Source organism: Monodelphis domestica, chromosome 3 (genome assembly GCF_027887165.1).
Source record: "Monodelphis domestica isolate mMonDom1 chromosome 3, mMonDom1.pri, whole genome shotgun sequence".
In the NCBI taxonomy this organism is placed as follows: domain Eukaryota; kingdom Metazoa; phylum Chordata; class Mammalia; order Didelphimorphia; family Didelphidae; genus Monodelphis; species Monodelphis domestica.
Window position 1 is genome coordinate 344,906,617 of NC_077229.1, and position 21,400 is coordinate 344,928,016.

At 38.8% G+C, this 21,400-nt stretch overlaps 1 protein-coding gene across 2 annotated transcripts in view; it reads left to right on the forward strand.

The window, feature by feature from the left end:
- Positions 1 to 21,400, forward strand: part of KDSR (3-ketodihydrosphingosine reductase) — a 69,471-nt gene that overhangs the window by 35,291 nt on the left and 12,780 nt on the right. For both annotated transcript variants that reach the window (XM_001365366.5, XM_056824235.1), the window contains 2 exons: positions 8,038 to 8,121; positions 20,660 to 20,743. In XM_001365366.5, the coding sequence (XP_001365403.2) occupies positions 8,038 to 8,121; positions 20,660 to 20,743 (168 nt within the window). The remainder of the gene's footprint in view (positions 1 to 8,037; positions 8,122 to 20,659; positions 20,744 to 21,400) is intronic.

Here is a 21,400-nt window from a genome sequence, read left to right on the forward strand (position 1 = left end):
GGGGTATTTTTTAAAAAGGGGGGAAAAGTGAGTGAAGGGTCAGGGAGATCAAGAGGGTATTCCTGTTCTAATGGCTAACTAATCCTCCTCCGCCTTCACTTATCTTACATAAACTGATATATGTACATTCTGCTTCCTTTGATAGATATGGTACTTTAGGATAAGGACTGTTTAATTTTCCTCTCTGTATCCTCAGAGGCTGGTCCACAGCAGGTACTTAAATAAATGCTCCTTGCTTGATTTCTGTTTTATGAATAACTTGCTTTGTTTTCCCACTATCTTTTAAGATGTTTGAATAGATCGCTGAGAGGTACCCTGAAATGGGTGATAAGGAATAGGGGCTGAGGGTTGCAAGTGCCGGAGTTTGGCTTCCAAGATAGGAGAAAGTATCCAGATATGAGAGGCGCAGAACTAAGAGATAAGAAATGAGGGGGGGCGCTCCAGGGCCCTACTTATTTATATTGGGGAGCCCATTCAGGGAGATGTCTCAGGGTAGGAATGGCTGTCTGCAAGGGCTCTAGGTGCTTTAGGATAGAGATGAAGGAGAATGCCCTAGAATGAGAGCTGTGTCCCAAGGGGAAGAGATTCTTGCAGTAGTTGTTCTGAGAAAATGATAAAAAGGACAGATAGGGTTGAGTTGAGGAGAGTATGTGGTAGCTTAGGCTAATTATTTGCAAAACATTACAGAAGGGAATGATGGGAGATTCTAAATGTTATCACTTGACAAAGCACTGAAAAGTCATTGAAGAGGAGATGAGTCTACAGACAAGGTCTGAGCCTCAGCCAGACCAGAACATTCCTAGAACGTTGGTAGATGAAACTTGAGGGAAAACAACAAACTGATGTGAAAGAGAACAGGACTGCCAGCATTCTTGTGATGTGTTCTCACTGGCAATGACAGTGGAACTGCTGCAGTATCTACATATTGTGGGAACAAATGGCAGTTTCACTGAATGATGATAAAATCAGGGTGTTTACCTAGGCTTGACTTAATGACACATACTGAAAGTGGCATGCTTTTAAAGGCACTTGGGAATTGATTTCATTATGTCTCAGAGGCTCTAAGAGAATAAAAAACATCATGAAGAGGCTTTTAACAAATAAAAGGTTATTGAGAATGTATCAGCAGCTGCCAACTCGTGCCTACTTCCATATCTATAAAATGTTTCAGAAAGAGCTATGCACGCATTAAGGCTATCTTTGATGAAAACATTGGAAGAGAACAAACAGACTTTTGCAGATTTTTTATATCAGACTGCATCTTTGCAATCATATCTTACCTAGCAACCTGGGAAATATACAACCCTTCTTTCTTTATTATAATTTAATTTTATAGAAGATGATACTGTTTCCAAATGATATCCTTCAAACAAAGTTGCCTCCCATGCATATATTGGAAATAAGGCAAGATTCTATGACAAAGGACAATAGATGTGACTTTATATAATGACCCATTAAGTATAATCATCATTTGAAGCAAAAAAATAGGAAAACCTATTTCCCTAAGGTATTTCATGTCTTATCTTGTGTAGACTCTAAACAAGACTCCTTTTATTCCTCATTTATTCACATATGATATTTTGCTAATTGTATCAGATCCCAGAACATCTCAATGAAATCAGTGAAATCTGTAATTATTTGGAAAAGATTGCCATAGCTATCCATAGGGAGACAAAAAAGTGGAGGTCCAATGCATGTTGCTCACATTATGAAATGGACAGACAATAGAATTAGTGAATCCATCAATATGTATCACTTGGACAGGAATTATAGCTAGACTATAAATTGGGCCCAGAGCTGAGTAGAAGATCAAACTGGTTGATATTTAAATAACTGCCCTTCTTCTAAAGCCATCTCTTTAACATCAATATCCCTACTGCCTCTAAAGTATACCTTTGATGCTTTCATTTTCATGGGGAGCTAAATTCTTTGTTTTAGATGAGACTAAACATTTATGTATTGTTTTAGCATTTGTAACAGACTTATACAAATATCATTTGGATAGCACCCTATCTACCCTTCTCCCAACAACAGTCTTGTGAGGTTATTAGGCTGGTTCATTTCCAAGTTTTCCCAAATTCTACAAGAAAAGCAGGAGAGCTGTAATGATGTCTTTTTTCAGACATGGAAAACTGAGACTGTCATAAGTTAATTGACTGAACCAAGGTCAAATTAGCTTGTATTCAAACCTAAATACTTGTAGGATTTACCACTGGTTTGCAAACTGGTTTGCTGTTAATTAATTATTTTTAAATTAATCAATAAAAATCAATTAAAAAAAAACAAAACTTTTCTTTGGGGCCAAGCTTATTTAAAATTTCTTAGTAGGTTCAAGTTAAATGAAGAAACAAGTAAATAAATTAAGTAGCTACCAAGCTAAAGGAACTTTCAGTAAAGGCCCAGTATCACACTCAGTTTTTGTCATTCAAACACCAGCCTACCTTCATTTAAAGAGATTAACTATCTGGTTGACTACAAGGCATGACCCTGTTGACCACAGCTACTTTTTAAAGACCATTCAGGAGAGAGGTGTTCATTTGGGCTGGTAGGAGCACCCACACGAATGAAATCATGGATGCTAGTAATAGTGAAGCATCCTACAATGTTGCTTTCTGTGGTTGTGAATCATGGAGCCACATTCTCTCAAAGGAATAAAATATTCAGGTGACATAAAAGGGAATGGGAACATTCGTGGTTTAAATAAATAGGCCACAACATTGCCAATGATGACAACTTGTCAGATGTGTTGTCGATGAGGATTGGGAGCAGCTTGGATTCTATGGCTTCTGAGGTCCCTTTCACCTCTGGGATTTTGTGTTTCTGTTATTTTGTCATAAGAAATGGTGTCAAAGTTGTCCTCAAGGGCTTATTGGATTGGTAAGGGAGATGAATTTGTCGTGTAATGAGAATGAGAGATGAGAAGTGGCAGAATAAATGCTACAGTGGTAGCTTCAAGATAGTAAAAGAACCAGAGGAAAGTCACCAGTCTGTTGGGTAGTTCTCCTGTCCTGGCCTTATAGGACCAGTGGAAGAACTCCACAGAATGTAAAACCAAAGAGGGATTTTCTTTTTCTCATGTCATAGTGAATGTCAGCACTCACCCTGAAGACATCTCAGGGTGGTGGCCCAGAATCCTGAGGTCTGAGGGAGCAAGTCACTACCAGGACAGGGTCACCAGGGTATCAGGGTGTGTGAGCTTCTGAAGGAGATGCCCAAGTAGGAAATTGTCTCTGGGAAGCTGGATGAACTTGAAAATTTTACAGGTGGAGAAACTTTACATAATTTCAAACCTGTCTCTTCTCCCCTAACTACCACCATATGTTAAACAGAAAACAGAACTAAGGATGGGTTTTTTTTGTCCTTAATTTCCTTGGTCATTTATCTTTTTTTTTCTCTAGAAACTCCAGCTCCACTCACTTGATTCATAGCTCATCTCTTAGAAAATATACAATTTTTTTTTTCATTTTCTGACTTACGCTCAGTTCTTTTTTTTTTTTAACTCCTTACCTTCCATTTTAGAATCAATACTATGTATTAATTCCAAGGCAGAAGAGTGGTAAGGGCTAGGCAAATGGGGATTTGCCCAGAATCACATAGCTAGGAAGTGTCTGAGATCAGATTTGAACCCAGGACCTCCTGTCTCTTGTTCTGGCTAGCAATCCACTGAGCTACCCAGCTTTCCCCTCAATTCTTTTTAAAAATAGATTTTTATTAATATAGTTTGTCTTTTTTTTTAAACCCTTACCTTTGTGACAAGGAAATCACTTTAAAAGACTGATATATATTAATTTAAGGTCGCCAAGGAATTCAGCTATGTAATTCCTAAATGAAAACTCAAGTCAGCAGTCAACCTTTTATGGAGTTTAATTACAAACAGGAGGAAGAGAGGTATTAGAGATAGAGAGAGAGAGGGAGAGAGAAAGGGGAGAGAAGGGAATAGGGCTTAAATACCCCTTCTGTTTAGGCTGGGCCAAAAGGCCCAAGCCCTTAGATAGCTGAGGCAAGGAAAAGAGATCAGTCCTTATCACTCACGTGACCAAAATGGAGAAACAGTCTCAGGGGCCTCCACCTCCAACTTCCTTCAGAGCCAACTCTCAAAGCACCACCTCTCAGAGCAAAAACCTCTCCAACCAACCCCCCCTCAGTCCTCAGACCCCTCTATCTTTAAGGAAACCATCCAAGTTCCCTCCCCTCAGTTCTCACATCTACCAATCACTGTCCATGTCTTCCCTGTGCCAATGGTGGCTCTAGCTTAACCCAGGACCGCCCAGAGGTCTGTGGCTTTGCACATGTATGTTGAAGGTCATATTCTCAATAATTAAATCTTGATCCTTTGCTGCAACCCTTCCTAAATCCTGTTAGGACTGAGTGGGGTGGAAATTGTATTTTCCAAGACCTGGTTCTGTCATTCCAAGTATCTCTATTGTATCAATTCTAAAATCAATCATGACTCAAAGAAATTCCTGTTCTATGCTTAAGCATAGGTCAAAGCCCTTTCCATTGTTCAGCAAAAGGTTTCTGTCCTAAAGTAATCTTAAGAAGGGAGGAGGAGGAACCTCCCTTGCCAATGGGGTTCACATTCCAATGGTGAAATTTCCAACATTCACAAGTCTAAGAAATTTTGAGGTTTACACCTTCCATCTTAGAATTAATACTATATATTGTTTCCAAGGCAGAAAAGCAGTAAGGGCTAGGTAATGGGGGTTAAGTGACTTGTCCAGGTCACATAGCCAGGAAGTATCTGAGGCCATATTTGAACCTAGACCCTTGTGTCTCTAGGCTTGGCTCTCGATCCTCTGAGCTACCAAGGTGCCTCCTCCAGATATCTTTTGTCTTCACATCACCTGGATTTCTCCTTGTACTTCTTTCCTTTCCTCTCCTGGAGAGTCATCCCTTATAACAAAGAATTAAAAAAGAAGAGAAAAAAATTGTAAAATTAATCAATAAAAAACCTGAAAACTTTTCTTTGGGGCCAAGTTTATTGAAAATTTCTTAGTAGATTCAAGTTAATTAAAGAAACAAGTGAATAAATTAAGTAGCTAGAGGACTAATATACCTTGTACTCATTTCTGTTTCTGGTCATTTTCTATCCTCCAAGCTAGACTATTAGAAAGCATGCTCAAGAAGACATAAGCCTTGGCACTTTTACCAAAATGAATAATATGGAAATGGGTTTGAATGATAACATATTTATGTATAACCTAGATGAGGGGAGGGAGAAAACATGAATCATGGAGTCATGGGAAAATATTTTTAAATAACTGGTTAATTAATTTTTAAAAAAAGACCTAAGCTACCCAGTTCTGTACTCCTTAGGACATGCCTCCTTATCTTCAAGCTAGCCATCTTCATGCCCTGTACTCTTCCCTTGCAAATGCTGATTCCTTCTTCCTTTGCCACTTGTCCCCTTTATGCTTTGCCTTCCTTTATTAGAATGTAAGTTTCTTGAAGGCAGGGAACTTCTTGATTTAATCTTTGGATTTTTCATCCCTTAGAATAGGGCTTGGCTCTTGGTAAATGCTTTTCATGCAACCATTCAGATTTGCCAAATGAAGAGTGAAAATTCTTAGAAAACGGGTATCTTATTGGATTGAGATATTTAAAATGATATATCCCACAGTTGGTAAAAGAACATTCTGGGTAGGTGTTCTGGAGAAGGGCAGCTTAAGTGTCCTACCCAGGGAGTGAGAATTTTTCCTATATGAAGGAATAATCTCCCTTGGATTGATAGGATTCAGGGAAGGAAGGAGAACATCTGGGAGACCCCAGAAAGGTGGCAATAGTGTATGTTTTTCCCTTCTATAGGGTTGCCTCAGGCAGGTATGGAAGAGGGTGTCTTTGAGGTCTAGGGTTTTACTCTGAGAAAGAGGTATTGGCAGATAAGTATATGAGCCTCCTTGTTCAAGGAGAGCAGAGTGCCAATGAGTCTGTATAATAACAAGGGGCATATGAGAAATGTGGGTCTGGCCTGTAATGATAACAATAATAAAAACATCAATGATAACAATGCCTAGCAATTATCTAGTACTTTAAGATTTGTAAAAGTTTTAGCTATGTTATCTTATTTGGTTTTGACTATAATCCTGTGAAGAAATTGCTATTATACCCATTGTCCATGAACTACAATTTATGTTTGTATAACCTTATACTTTTGTGGTTGGTTAAAAAAAAATCTTAATATAGCTAGTAAGTGTCAAAGATGGGATTCAAACCCAGGTTTTTGCTGACTCCACTCTTGGGACCTTTTTTTTTTATCATATTTTGCTGCCAGGTCCTATGATCAGTAGAAAGCTTTCTTTTGGGGTAGGGCAGGGAGGGAGATCAGGTCTCCCTGTTCTGCCTAGTTGGGAAGAAAGCAGCCACTCAGAGACAGAATCCCATTGACGGTTGGGGCAGGTGTTTTGACCTGTTTTAATTATGACCTGGGCTGGTTGGTCCTCCTTAAGCAACCTGATGGCCCTCTGCTCCTGGGGGTTCCCCACATTGGTGCTGGCCTCTGCTGCTCAGAACTCTCCAGCTTGAGCAATCCACCAGTAGCAGAAATTACAGGTGGGTACCACCTGGCTTGGATTTGTTTTTCTACAAGGGCTATTTCCTGTGCAATGAAGGCAGGAACATAACTACTTCATTTTCCAAATTTTTAAACAGGTAAAATAAAATTAAAATCAGCAGCAGCAGCAGCAGCGTCTTTGTAGGGAAAAACAAGAAAGCAGCATGTTGCCTGAGGGAGGAAAGAGTGAGTGCAAAGTGTTACTCCCTGGCCTCAGAGAAGGGAGAGGGGAGATTGGAAAGGGTATGTTTGATGTGTGTCTGTGAGCCTCCTATTTTGTGAATGATTTTCTTAAAAGAAAGCCACCAAGATTGAACTGCCTTCTTCTCCATCTCTGGTCTCCTCCTCGAGTGGGGATGAGATGTCTGATTTTCAGGGAGGTTTGGGCAAAAGCTGATTTTTCTATACTTTGGGACTGTTGTTTTCTGTAAAACAAAGTTAGAGCAAGGTGTAATGGAGGGAGAAGGAATGGAGTCTCCCACCACTAGTTTCAGGACCAGAGTGAGCTAGAGATGAATATAGCCATGGGATGAAGAGAGGCGATAGATTGGGTTTCTCTCGCTCTTTCCCTGATAAACCCCATACTGGTTGCCTTCAGAATCACAGATGCTGTTCCCTCAGAGACTTGTTTGAAACAAAGTATAAGACAGACAGCTCCTCTCTCCCTGAGGAGAGAAAGTAACTTTCTTCCCCCCAAACTCCCAGTCTTCCTTCTTGAATACTATGCAGTAGACTCTTGATTTAGGAAATGGTTATTTATTCTAAAGAACATGTAAAAGGTAAAGCAAGTGAGTTGTGGGATAAGGTGATTGGGAAGGAGGGAAATAGGAATCCCTAATAATAACATTTGAACCCCTTCTCCCCCCAAATCCTGCAGGGTCAGGCTTTGCCTGCCTGACCGCCTGGGGTCAATTGTGAGAGTTGTCCTGACTCCTAGCTGTTTAGCTATTATCAGGTTCAAAGGACTGTCCAGAGGGATTTAGAGGATCTTCTGGTGAATAGCTTTCAGGCAAAGTCCTATTCACTCTAGTTTGTCTTTACTGGTTACTGGGGTCAGGATCCACAGGACACTCCGGGCTCAGAGGTCTGCTCAGATCAACCTCTCTGGTGGGCTTCCCAAAGAGAAGTGAGTTCAACTGCCTGGATCTTCTGAGTTCCTCTCTTCTTCCTTTGGAATTCTCTCTCCTTCCTGCCCTTCCCCCACTCAAAATGGTCTTCCAGCATGATGGATCTGCTTGTCTTCTTTTGGCAGCTTCAGTCTCAGATTCCTCTCTTACAAAGGGTATTTAATGATGGTTATTTCTATGGTCCGGTACCAAAGATCCTCACAGAAAAGATGGAACAGTGCCAAGTTCTTAAATTATAAACCTTGAATATCATCTGAGGGTTGTCATATTTATTATATTCATTAACAACATATGGAAATCAGTGCATAACTTTGAAAACTGAATTCTCTTAACTTATGGTTATTGTTCTTTAAAACGCAGGTGAAACCATATAACGTCTATATAACCATTGCCTATCCACCAGACACAGACACCCCAGGTTATGCAGAAGAAAATAAAACAAAGGTAATATTTTATTTATTTACTTTTGTGTGTGCCTTTTGACGTTGTCTTATAAGGTTGTGGACTCCTGGTTTTTCTGACAGCTGGTGGCTCAATATATAGAGTGCTGGGCCTACAGTCAGGAAGACCTGAAGTTCAAATTCAGCCTCAGATATTGCCTAACTGTGTGATCCTGGGCAGGTCACTTAATCTCAGCCTGCTTCAGTTTACTCAACTATAAGTACAGGATCATAATAGCGCTGGCCTCCCAGGGCTGTTGTAAGATCAAATGAGATATTTGTAAAGTTTTTGGCTCCTAACAGATGCTTAATAAATGCCTGTCCCCTTACTCCTTTGCTTTTTTATATCAGCCTTCAATCAGGAATTCAATTAACAGTGTTTACTGTGTATTCTCTATATGCCTATTCCAGTTTTATATCTAGCATTTAAATGTAGATACTTTAAATTTTTATTGAATTTTAATCTATTCCAAGTCTAGAATATCTTTAGTCCTATATCCTCTTCATCTCCCTTCATGTTTTCACCTGGTTAGTCCTAGACTGAGATGCTCCTTTAAAATATTTCCAATATAAATCTGTCCCTTCTGCACCCAACTTGTCTCCTATTAGCCTATGATTTAGTCTGTCCTCCTCAGTCCCCATGACAACAGCAGATAGCTCAGGGCCAGCTTGAACATGCGAGCTCAAGCAATTCACCAACGTCAGTCTCCTCAGTAGGAGGCCCCCTTTATTCTCAGCTTTGGAGGGGATTTCTTGTTTTGTTGTTTTCACAATTGTTTTGATCTTTCTTTCCATAATCCTATACTCATATGGTTGGTTAAAAAGAAAATTAGTGCCTTACATTTTCCTCATGCTTTATTTGGTAGTGATAGAGAGGCCAAAACAAAACAAAAAAAAGCAACCTCTTCTCCTTTGGACCTCTTGGCAACCTCATCACCTGCTCCCTGACTACTTTTCTGATTCCCTTGAATGTTAGCATTCTTTTCCTTCTTGAATTACCTTGGATTTAGTTATTGTGAACAAGTTACACCCCCTTCTACATAATATATGGTCTCTGAGGGCAGGAATTGTTTTGGTTTTCATTTGATATATCCAGCATCTAGCAAACAGCCTTGCACAAATGGAGTTTTGCTTTTTGTTTTTGTTTTTCAATCTTTAAATTAAAAAGAAAAATTTCAATTACAAGTAGAAAGCATTTTTGGCAATTGTTATCTGATATTGCATAATTCAGATTCTCTACTTTCCTCCCTACCCTCTCCCCTTTGTAAAGCAGTAAATAGTCTGGTATAGGTTATACAAGTGCTGTTATGCAATACCTATTTCCATATTCCTCATGTTGCAAGAGAAGACACGAATCACACATATAATAAAAAAAAAACTCATAAAGGAACTAAATGCTTTTTTTAAATGGTATGCTTTGATCTGTAGACAGACTCCAATGATTTCTTTCTCTGGCTGTGAATAGTATTTTTATGAGTTCCTTGGGATTAGCTTGAAATCTTGCTTTGTTGGTAATACTTTAATCCTTTACATTTGATACAATATTTCTTTTACTGTATACATTGTTTTCCTGATTCTTCTCACTTCTTTGCATCAGTTCAATTAAGTCTTTTCAGGTTTTTCTGAACTCATCCTGTTCTTCATTTCTTATGACACATCAGCTGTGTACCACAACTTGGTCAGCCATTCCCCAATTGATGAATATTGGAAGGATAATTTAGGGTTGTGATCTAAACTAAATTAATTTTTGGTCACCAGTGGATATCCCAAATAAAATACCCAAGTCAGCTGGAAATTTATGGTTATTTTAATTAATATAGAGGAAAGAAATTAAGGAAAAGGGAGAGGGAAAAGGTATAGGATTTTTCCCTCTTGACCTGTGCCAGGGGAAGTTCAAATTAGTGGCTTTTTAAGAGGATAGTGTTGGAAGGTAAAGGAGAAAGGAATCAGCCAAACTCCAAGAGGGCTCAGCTAAGATGCCTGAACCTGAACTAGCTACTCAGCTTCTCCCAGTATAGTATCAAGGAAAACTCACTGTCAAACCAGACAATAGCTACCACTAGACCAAGATGTCAGAATGCTTAGCAGGCTGCCATCCAGAGCCACCTCTCTGGGAAAAGAGGTACCAGAAAGAGGAAGTGACATGAAATATATAGACCTTTTACTCTTGTGTCCCCTCCTCTCAATTTTCACGTCTACCAATCACATCAGAGAGCTTTTCTCCAGGACTGTCCTTTCTTTAGTTCTCATCTTCTTTGATTAGATTATATCTTTTGAGTTACTTCACACTTCTTAAGTTCACCTTTCTGAGTTACTTAACCTTTTTTGTGATTAATTTAACCTTTACAGTTACTTAACAACTTTTTGTATTAAGATCTTAAAACAGACTTAGCTTAATGTTCTAGCTACACTATAAAGTAAGAACTAAGTACTTTCATTGTTCAATCAGGAGATTACAATTTCATTTTCTCCATAAAATAAGATCTAAGTAGGGTGGAGTAATCTAAATTTCACAATATCTCCTCAGTTTCCAATTTTTGCCACTACAAAAAGAGTTGCTAAAAACATTTTTGTATATGTAGGTCCTTCCTGTATCCCATTATTGGGATATAGACCCAGAAATGGTATTGCTAGGTCAAATGAATAGTTTTATGGCCCTTTGGGCATGGTTGCTCATTAGTCTTGAGAATGATTGTATTAGTTTACAGCTCTACCAATAGTATATTAGTGTCCCAATTTTCCCACATCCCCTTCAACATTTATCATTTTCCTTTTTTGGTCACATTAGCCAATCTGATAGGTGAGAGATGGTATCTCAGAGTTGTTTTAATTTGCATTTCTCTAATCAATAGTGACTTGGAGTATCTTTTTATATGACTATAGATAGATAGTTTTACTTTCTTCATCTGAAAATTGCTTATTCATATCCTTTGACCATTTACCAGTTGGGGAGTGCTTTATAATCTTTTAAATTTGAAAAGTTGGTTCTGCATATATTTGTCAGAGACACTTGCTATAAAAAATCTCCCCCCGACTTTGTCATTTCCCTTCTAATCTTGGTTGTATTTGGTTCTATTTGTACAAAAAAAATTTTAAATTTGATATAATTTAAATTATCTATTTAAACTTTTTGTGTTTTCTATGTCTTATTTAGTCATAAGTTCTTCCGTTATTCATAGATCTGAGAGGTAAACCATTCCATTTTCCCCTAGTTTACTTATAGTATCCTCTGTTATTTCTAGATTAAGTATCCATTTTATCTTTGTCTTGTTATATGGTGTGAGTTATTGGTCTATGCCTAATTTCTACCATACTGATTTCCAGTTTTCCTAACAGTTTTTCCCAAATAGTGAGTTTTCCCCCACAAAACACAGATCTTTGGGTTTATCAAATCCCAGGTTTCTATGGCCATTTAGTACTGTGTTGATGACTTAAGACAAATACAGCTTTAATAAGTGCTTGTTGAATTAACTCATTATTTGTTTGTTCAGAATCAGTGCCTCATCAAGGCAAGCCCTACCTCTTATTCTTCACTCTTTGCTACTTTTGACACTGTTGACCCATCTGGTCCTTGAAACTCTTCCCTTGGCTTTTATGATATTGAATTTTTGAGATTTTCTTCCCTTATCTTGTTTGTTCCTTCACTGCCTCCTCAAATGGTTCCTCTTCCTCTTCCCACTCTCAAACTATCTTTGCTTCCCAGATTTCAGTTCTCTGTCCTTTTCTCTCCCTACATTCTCTCATTTGGTCGTTTTGCTCACTCTTGTGGTTTGAGGTGCTGCCTCTCTTCATATAGATGACTTCTGTATCAGGATTTAGTCCTGTCCTTTAACTTGCACCTCCTTCTACCTTCCCTGTTTGTGTTAGTCACCTTGGCACACTGGAAGCACCCTGGAGAAGGGAATGGCAAAGCACTCCAGAATCTGTGCTGAGAGAACCCTAAAAGTCCATGGGGTCACATAGAGTTGAACGTGACTGAACAACTGAAGAACGACAGAATGTCCTTTCTCCATCTCTATCTCTTTCATTCCTGTCCATCTTTTAAGGACTGGTTTAAATGCCACCCTCCTCCATGAAACTTTTCCAGATGCCAGAAGTAAGTTCTCCTTCCTGAATTCTCATGAGTATTTTATATCTGTCTTATTGTATTTTCACATTGTATCTTATATTAATAATTGTGTGTCCATATATCAAATTTCCACTACTAGACTTTAAAGCAGAGACCATATCGCATACCTCCTGTAGACCCAGAAACATATAGGACAGTGATTCATACCCACCCTCCACCAACTTTGTGACCAGGGCCATTTCTTTAACTTCTCTTGACCTCAGTTTCTCCATCTGCAAAATGGAGATAATAATACACAGGTTTGTTGTGAGGGAAGCACTTTGAAAACTGTACATTTCTTTATAAATATGTCATTACTCTATTTTATACTCACATGTTTTGTTGAATAAATGAATGACTATATGGCCATTATTGTCACAACTGCCTGAATACAAGGGCAGTAGGTGTGTGTGTGTGTGTGTGTGTGTGTGTGTGTGTGTGTATGTATTCTATCGAGGTCAGTACTAACTCTGTAATTTTATCTTGGGGAGTTGTCTGGGTCACTGGGAAGTTAAATGATTTGGCCATTGCCACTTTGCCATTATTGTATCAGAGGCATGACTTGAAACATAGGCCATTCTGACTCCAAAGCTGACTGACTCTCTTCTCTCTGTGCTAGGAGTTCCTAATCTTTTTTTTTTTTTGCATCATGAACTTCTTTGGCAATTTGGTGAAGCCTATGAACCTTACTCAGAATGTTTTTAAATGCATGAAATAAAATAAAATAAAAACAATTACAAAGGAAGCAATTATATTGAAATATAGTTCCCAAAATATTTTTTTTGAAAAAACAAATTTACAGACATCATGAAATCTTTCCACTGACTCCCCTCTCTTAGTATTTGGTGGACCCCAGGTTAAGAATTCTTTTTTTTCCAAATTCTTTGTTTTTTCAAAGAACCAGCTTCTAGTCTTATTTATTAAATCAATAGTTCTTTGACTTTCAATTTTATTAATTTCTCCTTTGATTTTTAGGATCTCTAATTTAGTCTTCATCTGAGGATTTTTAATTTGTTCACTTTCTAGTTTTCTAATTTGCATGCCCAATTCATTGACCTCTGCCCTTCTTAATTTGTTAATATATGAACTCAAGGATATAAATTTCCCCCTGAGTACTGCTTTAGTTGCATCCCATAGGTTTTGAAAGGATGTCTCACCATTGTAATTTTCTTGATTGAAGTTATTAATTGTTTCTACAATTTGTTCTTTAACTAGCCGGTTTTGGAGAATCATATTGTTTAATTTCCAATTAATTTTTTATTTATCTCTCCATATACCCTTACTAATTATTATTTTTATTGCATTGTGGTCTGAGAAGGTTGCCTTTATATTTCTGCCCTTTTGCACTTGTTTGCAATGATTTTGTGCCCTAATACACGGTCAATTTTTGTGAATGTACCATGTGCTGCTGAAAAGAAGGTGTATTCCTTTTTGTCCCTATTTATTTTTCTCCATATGTCTACTAACTCTAATTTTTCTAAGCTTTCATTTGCTTCTCTCACCTCTTTCTTATTTATTTTTTTGGTTCGATTTATCTAGTTCAGATAGAAGAAGGTTCAGATCTCCCACTAGTATAGTTTTTCTATCTATTTCATCCTTGAGCTCCTCTAGTTTCTCCTTTAGAAATTTGAATGCTATGCCATTTGGTGCATACATATTAAGTACAGATATTTCCTCGTTGTCTATACTGCCTTTTATCAGGATGTAATTACCTTCCCTATCTCTTTTAACTAGATTTATTTTTACTTTGGCTTTGTCAGATATCATGATTGCGACTCCTGCCTTCTTTTTATCAGTTGATGCCCAATAGGTTTGGCTCCATCCTCTTACTTTCATCCTATGCGTATCTACCTTCCTCATGTGTGTTTCTTTCAGACAGCATATGGTAGTGTTTGGGATTCTAATCCACTCTGCTATTCGGTTGCGTTTTATGAGTGAGTTCATTCCATTCACATTCAGAGTTATGATTACTAGCTGTGTATTTCCCAGCATTTTGATTTCTACTTCTGGTCCTGCCTTTTCTTTTTTCACTATTTCCTTCTACACCAATGTTTGTTTATAGTCAGTCCCCCTAGTTCCCACCCTTATTTTACTTCCCTTTCTACCCCTCTCTCTTCTTATTCCTTTCCTTATTTTCCCCTGTAGTCTTTTAAAAATTCCTCCCCACACACACACACTCTCTCCTTCCCTTGTACTGCTTCCCTCCCCACCAATCTGTTTTTTACCCTTCTACTCCCCTATAGGGCGCAAATCTATTTTCTTCCCCAATGGATTGGATTGTTCTTCCCTCTTTGGGTCAGTTTCAAAGCACGTAAGAGTTGAGTATTTCCTATCTCCACCCTCTTTACCCTTCCAGTGTATCGATGTTCTCACCCCTCCTGCCATGAGCTTCTTTGTGACAGATAAATTTACCCCCATTTGTTTCTTTTCCCATTTCTTTTAGTATTAACCTCTTTTTTTTTTAGCTCTGGTTGTATATATATATGGATACACATGTATACGTATTTACGCATGCATATATCTATATACCTATTTATGTCTTGTCCTTTCATCCTATACAGTTTGTCACTGTTCCCTCTAAGTGTAATTCTTCTAGCTGCCCAGGTGATAGCAACAGTTTTTAAGAGTTACCAATGACCTCTTTTCTTATAGGGATACATATTTTAACTTATTGAGTCTCTTAAAAATTTTTTGTTGTTGTTTTGTTTTTCTTTTCCCCCTCTTTTTTAATTACCTTTTGATGATTCTCTTGAGTTCTGTGCTTGGACATCAAATTTTCTGTTCAGGTCTGGTATTTTCTTTAAGAATGCTTGGAATTCTTCTATTGTGTTGAATGACCATACTTTCCCCTGTAAGAATATAGTCAGTTTTGCTGGGTAGTTGATTCTTGGTTGTAGACCTAGTTCCCTTGCTTTCTGGAATATCATATTCCATGCCTTTCGGTCCTTCAGTGTGGATGCAGCCAGATCCTATGTTATCCTTACCGTGTTTCCGTGGTATCTGAATGGCTTCTTCTTGGCAGCTTGTAATATCTTTTCTTTGGTCTGATAGTTTTTGAATTTGGCTATAACATTTCTGGGTGTTGTCAGTTGGGGATTAAAAACAGGAGTTGATCTGTGGATTCTTTCAATCTCCACTTTACCCTCTTGTTCCAGGATATTGGGGCAGTTTTCCTGAATAATTTTCTGTAGTTTTATGTCCAGGCTTTTTCTTTTGTCATGGTCTTCTGGTATTTCAATGATTCTTAAATTGTCTCTTCTCGAATGATTTTCTAAATCGTCTGTTTTGTGAATGAGATGCTTCACATTTTCCTCAATTTTTTCATTCTTTTTGTTTTGTTTTATAGTGTCCTGCTGCCTTGTGAGGCCACTTAATTCCAGTTGTTGTATTCTGGTTCTTAAAGATTGGATTTCATCTCTGGCTTTTTGGTCATCCTTTTCCTTCTGGTCTGATTTCCTTTGAAGATCGTCTTTCATCCTCTTTATCTCATCTTTCATCTCCTTTGCCTCATCTTTCATCTCCTTTGCCTCATTTTCCAGCTGGTTGATTTTGGCTTTCAAGACACTATTTTCTCGTTTTTGTTCAAGTGTCTCTGTTTCCAGATGACTTATCTTAATTTTTAAGTTCTTTTCCCAGTTGTCTTCAGCCTCTCTTAGTTGTGTTTTGAGTTCTTCCACAGCCTGTATCCAATTTGCTGGGATTTCTGATTTATCGTTTGCTGATCTCTCCCCCTCTGTTCCATTTGCTGAGTAGAAGCTGTCTATTGTAGTTTCTTTCTTCTTTTTCTGTTGTTTGCTCAAATTCACCCCTTCTTTACTCCCTGTATTTGTCTGTGCTCTTGCTCCTCTCATTTTTTTATTTTTTGGGGGCTTCTATCTGTCTCCCCCCTTGGAGCTTTAACAGAAGATCTCTCGGTGTAGTCTCTGGGGGAGGGTTGTTGGGGGTTTGAGCTTACCTGTCCTCTGGAGGCTTTTGGTTGACTTAAAGTCCAGCAGTCAATGAGGATGGGTGTGGAGCTTGGGCTTCCCTGAGTTCTGGAGTCTTTTGATGGGATTAAGTTCAGCTTAGTTGCGCTGATTCCAGGTTAAGAATTCTTATCATAGAGTATTCCTGAACGTGAAGTTTGACTAATTCACCCATAATCACAATTTAGCAGGTGTCCAATGCTCTGAGGCTCCTTCATTCATCATTTCTTAAAGCACAGTATGTGTGTCTATACTGTATTGGCATGTAGGTGATGTAGATAATGTGCCATACTCCTACTAGTGTGAAATTTAGATTACTCCACCTCACTTAGATCTTACTTTATGGAGAAGATAAAATTGTAATCTCATGAAGGTACTTAGTTTTTACTTTATTGTGAAGCTAGAACTTTAAACTAAGTCTATTTTAAGATCTTAATACAAAAAGGTGTTAAGTAACTATAAAGGTTAAATTAATCACAAAAAGGTTAAGTAACTCACAAAAGGTGAACTTAACAAAGAAGTGTTAAGTAACTCAAAAGACATAATCTAATCAAAGAAGATGAGAACTAAAGAATGGGCAGTTCTGAAGGAAAGCCTCTGATGTGATTGGTAGATGTGAAAATTAGATGAGAAAATTGATAGATGTGAGGAGGGGACACAAGAGTAAAAAGTCTATATATTTGGCTCACTTCCTCTCTCTAGTACCTTTTGGCGACGGAGAGGTGGCTGGTGGCAGCATGCTAGGCCTTTTGGCATCTTGGTGTGGCTACAGCTAATTCCGGTTTGGTGGTGAATTTCTGGCTGAGTTTTTCCTCCTTTACTTCCAAACTTTATCCTCTTAGAAGCCTCTAATCTCTTTCAGAGACCTAGAGGTGGAGGTATTGAACTTGTCCTGGCATAGGCCAGGTGGGAGAAATTCTATATCCTTTTCCCTCTTTCTCCTTAAATCCTTCCCTCTATATTAATTAAAATTACCATAAATTTCCAGACTGACTTGAGTATTTTATTTGGCATTTTTCTCTGGCAACCAATTAATTTAGATTTTAAGTCACAACCCTAAAATGATCTCTACACTAGCTATGTGACCCTGGTCAAGTTGCTTAAGTCTATTTGCCTTGGTTCCTCATCTATAAAAATTAGTCACAGAAGGAAATGGCAAACCACTCCAGTATCTTTCTCAAGAAAATCCAACACTTAAAGAGTCAAAAAGACCTGGACTCTAGTCTGTACTCTGACACTTACAAATTAGGTGACTAAACCACTTAGCCTTCTTGATCCTCAGGGAAAAGCCAAAAACAATAATTCTTGCAATATCTATCTGATCTGGACGTTGTGTGAAGTGCAAAAAATCCCCATTCTGTTTGTGTCTGATAAGATTGGAAAGTTGCAATGTTCTTTCTTTCTCTCTTTCATTCTTTTTTTCTTTCTCCTTTCTGGTTCTCTTTCTCTTCTTTCTTTCCATCTCTCTTTCTCTTTGTCTCTCTCTTTCTTTCTTTTTTCAACCCTCCCTCCCTCCCTCCCTCCCTCCCTCCCTCCCTCCCTCCCTCCCTCCCTCCCTTCCTCCCTTCTTCCCTTCCTCCCTTCCTCCCTCCCTTCCTCCCTTCCTCCCTTCCTCCCTTCCTCCCTTCCTCCCTTCCTCCCTTCCTCCCTTCCTCCCTTCCTCCCTTCCTCCCTTCCTCCCTTCCTTCCTTCCTTCCTTCCTTCCTTCCTTCCTTCCTTCCTTCCTTCCTTCCTTCCTTCCTTCCTTCCTTCCTTCCTTCCTTCCTTCGTTCCTTTCTCTTAGAATCAATACTTTGTATTGGTCCCAAGGCAGAAGAGTGATAAGGTCTGGCAATGGGGATTAAGTTTGTCAATCCATTGAGCTACCTAGCTGCCCCCTATAGTGTTATTTCTTAAGGAAAAAAGTTTTAGTGTTTAATAATAATTAATTCAATTTTAATGTTTAATAATAATAATTAAAGGTTCTCACAGCATCCTCTTAAAGTAGGCAGTGAAAGTATTGTCATTCCAATTTCATGGATGAATAAATGGAGTTTCACAGATGTAAAGCCAATTGTGATCAAACACAAATAGGCATTAGAGCCAAGACCATATCCACACTCCAACTCTATCGATTTTTACATTTTTTGATGTACTATACTATTTCTGGAGTGGTTGTTCCTTAGCACTTAAATTATGAAATTAATGATAGTTTCTTTCTATTCTGTAAGGCTGCTTAATAAGTCCTAAGATCTCTTCAAAAGAAGAATTGGCATTTAATGTGCCAAAGCCTCAGCATTTGTAAGCTATATTTATTGTTTAGAAATTGTTTCTTTCTCTATTTGTTTCCGTCTCTTTCTTTCCTTGTCTCTCTCTAGTCTCTGTTTCTCTCAGTCTCTTTCACTCATTTATTTCATCCACCATTTAAATGTAAGGCAGATGTCTCATCTTAGGGTAGAACAGATGAGCCTGTTTTTAGAGAAGCTCTGCTAAATAGACTTATAACACTGGGTAAATAGAGTTGTGTCCTTGGAATGGGAGTATCAATGGCAGCCTTAAGTTCTTTGTAAACTTTTTAAAGTACTTTATAAATGAAAAATAGGGAGAGGTGGCTAGTAGCACAGAGGATAGAGAGCTAGGCCTAGAGACAGGAGGTCTTGGGTTCAAATCTAGCCTCAGACCCTTCCTAGCTGAGGGACCCTGGACAAGTCACTTAACCCCCATTGCAAGCCCTTACCGCTATTCGGCCTTAGGATTGATACTAGGGCAGAAGATAAGGGTTTGCAGAAGTAAAATGGGAATAATAACACCACCACTTCACAGGACTATTGTAAGGATCAAATGGAACTGTAAATGTGACAAGCTGCAAACTCTGAGGCTGGGGCTGCAGTGGCCTGAGCCCTCAGAGCTCCCGAGTCCAAATGGTGCTTTTTCTTCTCCTGAGGACAATTAGACGATCAGGAGACATTTACTCAGCTTCTAGGTTAACTCTCTAAGTGGAGTTTCTTTCTCCAGTACAGTGATAGATGGGCGGCCCTGGGGAAGGCAGCGCTCCGCACTGGCCCTTTGGGGCTCTGGGGGAAGCACGAGCACTGGGGTGTGCTAGAGAGTAATGACACCCCGCGGGGCCAGGAGCACCTTCCAGGGAGCCAGCATTGGAGTCTGGATCTGGTGATCCCCATATCTCAGGAATTTTCATGTCAGTTCTATGGCTTGGCTTTCATCTTTCACAACATTTCAGAAAATATATTGTCGTCGTTCAAATTATGTGGTTATCTTCGGTGATGAAATGCCTTTGCTTTGGAAGGTTGGCCCAGCATGATGCCGTGTTATGTGTGTCACGGGTCTTGCGTTGGGCATTTCTGACTCAGACGGCCTTATTCCTATGTGTTGTTTAGCTTCAGTCCTGCCCCGTTCTTTGTGACCCTGTCCGGGGTTTTCTTGACAGAGATCCTAGAGCAGTTTGGCATTTCCTTCCCTCGCTTATTTTACAGATGAGGAAACGGAGGCCGACAGGGTTAGGGGACTTGCCCAGCGTTTCACAGCTTGTGTCTGAGGTCTCATTGGAACTCAGAAGGATGATTCTTCCTGATTGCCAACCTGGCCCTGCCCTCCAGTACTCCTCTCAGATTGATTCTGGTGCCAGAAATCCTGCCCTCCTCAGCATACAGGACGGAGTCTTTTTGTTTTTGTCTCACGCAGGCATCTTCTCTCGCTAACTGACCTTGGTCACCTTTCAGCCCTACCTTTCAAAGTGCACCGCTTAGGCATGGGGAAGACCAGGGAATGTCTCCTGATCGTCTAATTGTCCTCAGGAGAAGAAAAGGCACCATTTGGACTCGGGAGCTCTGAGGGCTCAGGCCACTGCAGCCCCAGCCTCAGAGTTTGCAGCTTGTCACATTTACAGTTCCATTTGATCCTTACAATAGTCCTGTGAAGTGGTGGTGTTATTATTCCCATTTTACTTCTGCAAACCCTTATCTTCTGCCCTAGTATCAATCCTAAGGCCGAAGAGCAGTAAGGGCTTGCAATGGAGGTTAAGTGACTTGTCCAGGGTCCCTCAGCTAGGAAGGGTCTGAGGCTAGATTTGAACCCAAGACCTCCTGTCTCTAGGCCTAACTCTCTATCCTCTGTGCTACTAGCCACCTCTCCCTATTTTTCATTTATAAAGTACTTTAAAAAGTTTGCAAAGAACTTAAGGCTGCCATTGATACTCACAACAAACCTTTGGAGAAGGATGGTTTCTGTGTGTGCTCAAACTTCCCTCTGAATGTGGAGAGAAGGTGGTGCCAAGCAGCCCTTTCCTATATCTGACCCAGGGGATGCGTGTTACACTCAGACATTTCAGACCTTTTCCTGCATTATCAGGACTTGATCAACATGAGAAAGTTAAAATAACTAGAAAATTATTTCCTGAGAACAAGTAATCAAAGCTTTTCTTTTAATTAGCTTTTTAACAATATTGACACATTTATTTTCTTCTTCCTAAGCCTTTAGAGACTCAACTTATTTCAGAATCTTCGTCGCTTTGCAAACCAGAACAGGTAGCAAAACAAATTGTCAAAGATGCCACAGTAAGTAAAATTTACTTCCCCCCCCCCCTTTTGCTTGGGTTGGTGGTACACATGCTTAGAAAGATACAACCCCCAAGCTTATTACAAAACATAAATAATCACATGCAGTTTTTTGTTTTTGGAACTCTAAAGCATGAATCATTTTATTTTATTTTTAACCAACACATTAATTTTATGCCACTTTAATGGAACTGATTTAATTTATTAATAGAGTGGATAGAATTCACCATATTTAATGTCAGATGTCATTCTTTCTTACTCTATTTAATAACTAATTAAATTGACAGAATTTTGAACATAGCATAGAGAATCCAAGTTCATTCAAAAGACTATTTTATAATCTCAAATGAGAGGAGCTTATGAGCTTTTAAAAATCATACACCCTAAAGATGTCATATGTTACATACCTACTACTTCTCCATTTTTAAAGCAATTTTAAAAATTATTATTCAGAGGTTTACTTTCCTATTTAACCTGCCAACAGCCTACTGTCTCTTTCTTCTTCCTATTGCTCATTACCATTTTTCTGGGTGTTAACTAGTAATTATAAAATGTAATAGCTTTTCAGGGTATCTCATAATTTCCTTTTAGCAGATGGGTTTTCTGAACCAGCAGGGTTAGTGCACTTTAAGAGAAAGCTTATAGTAATATAGTTGT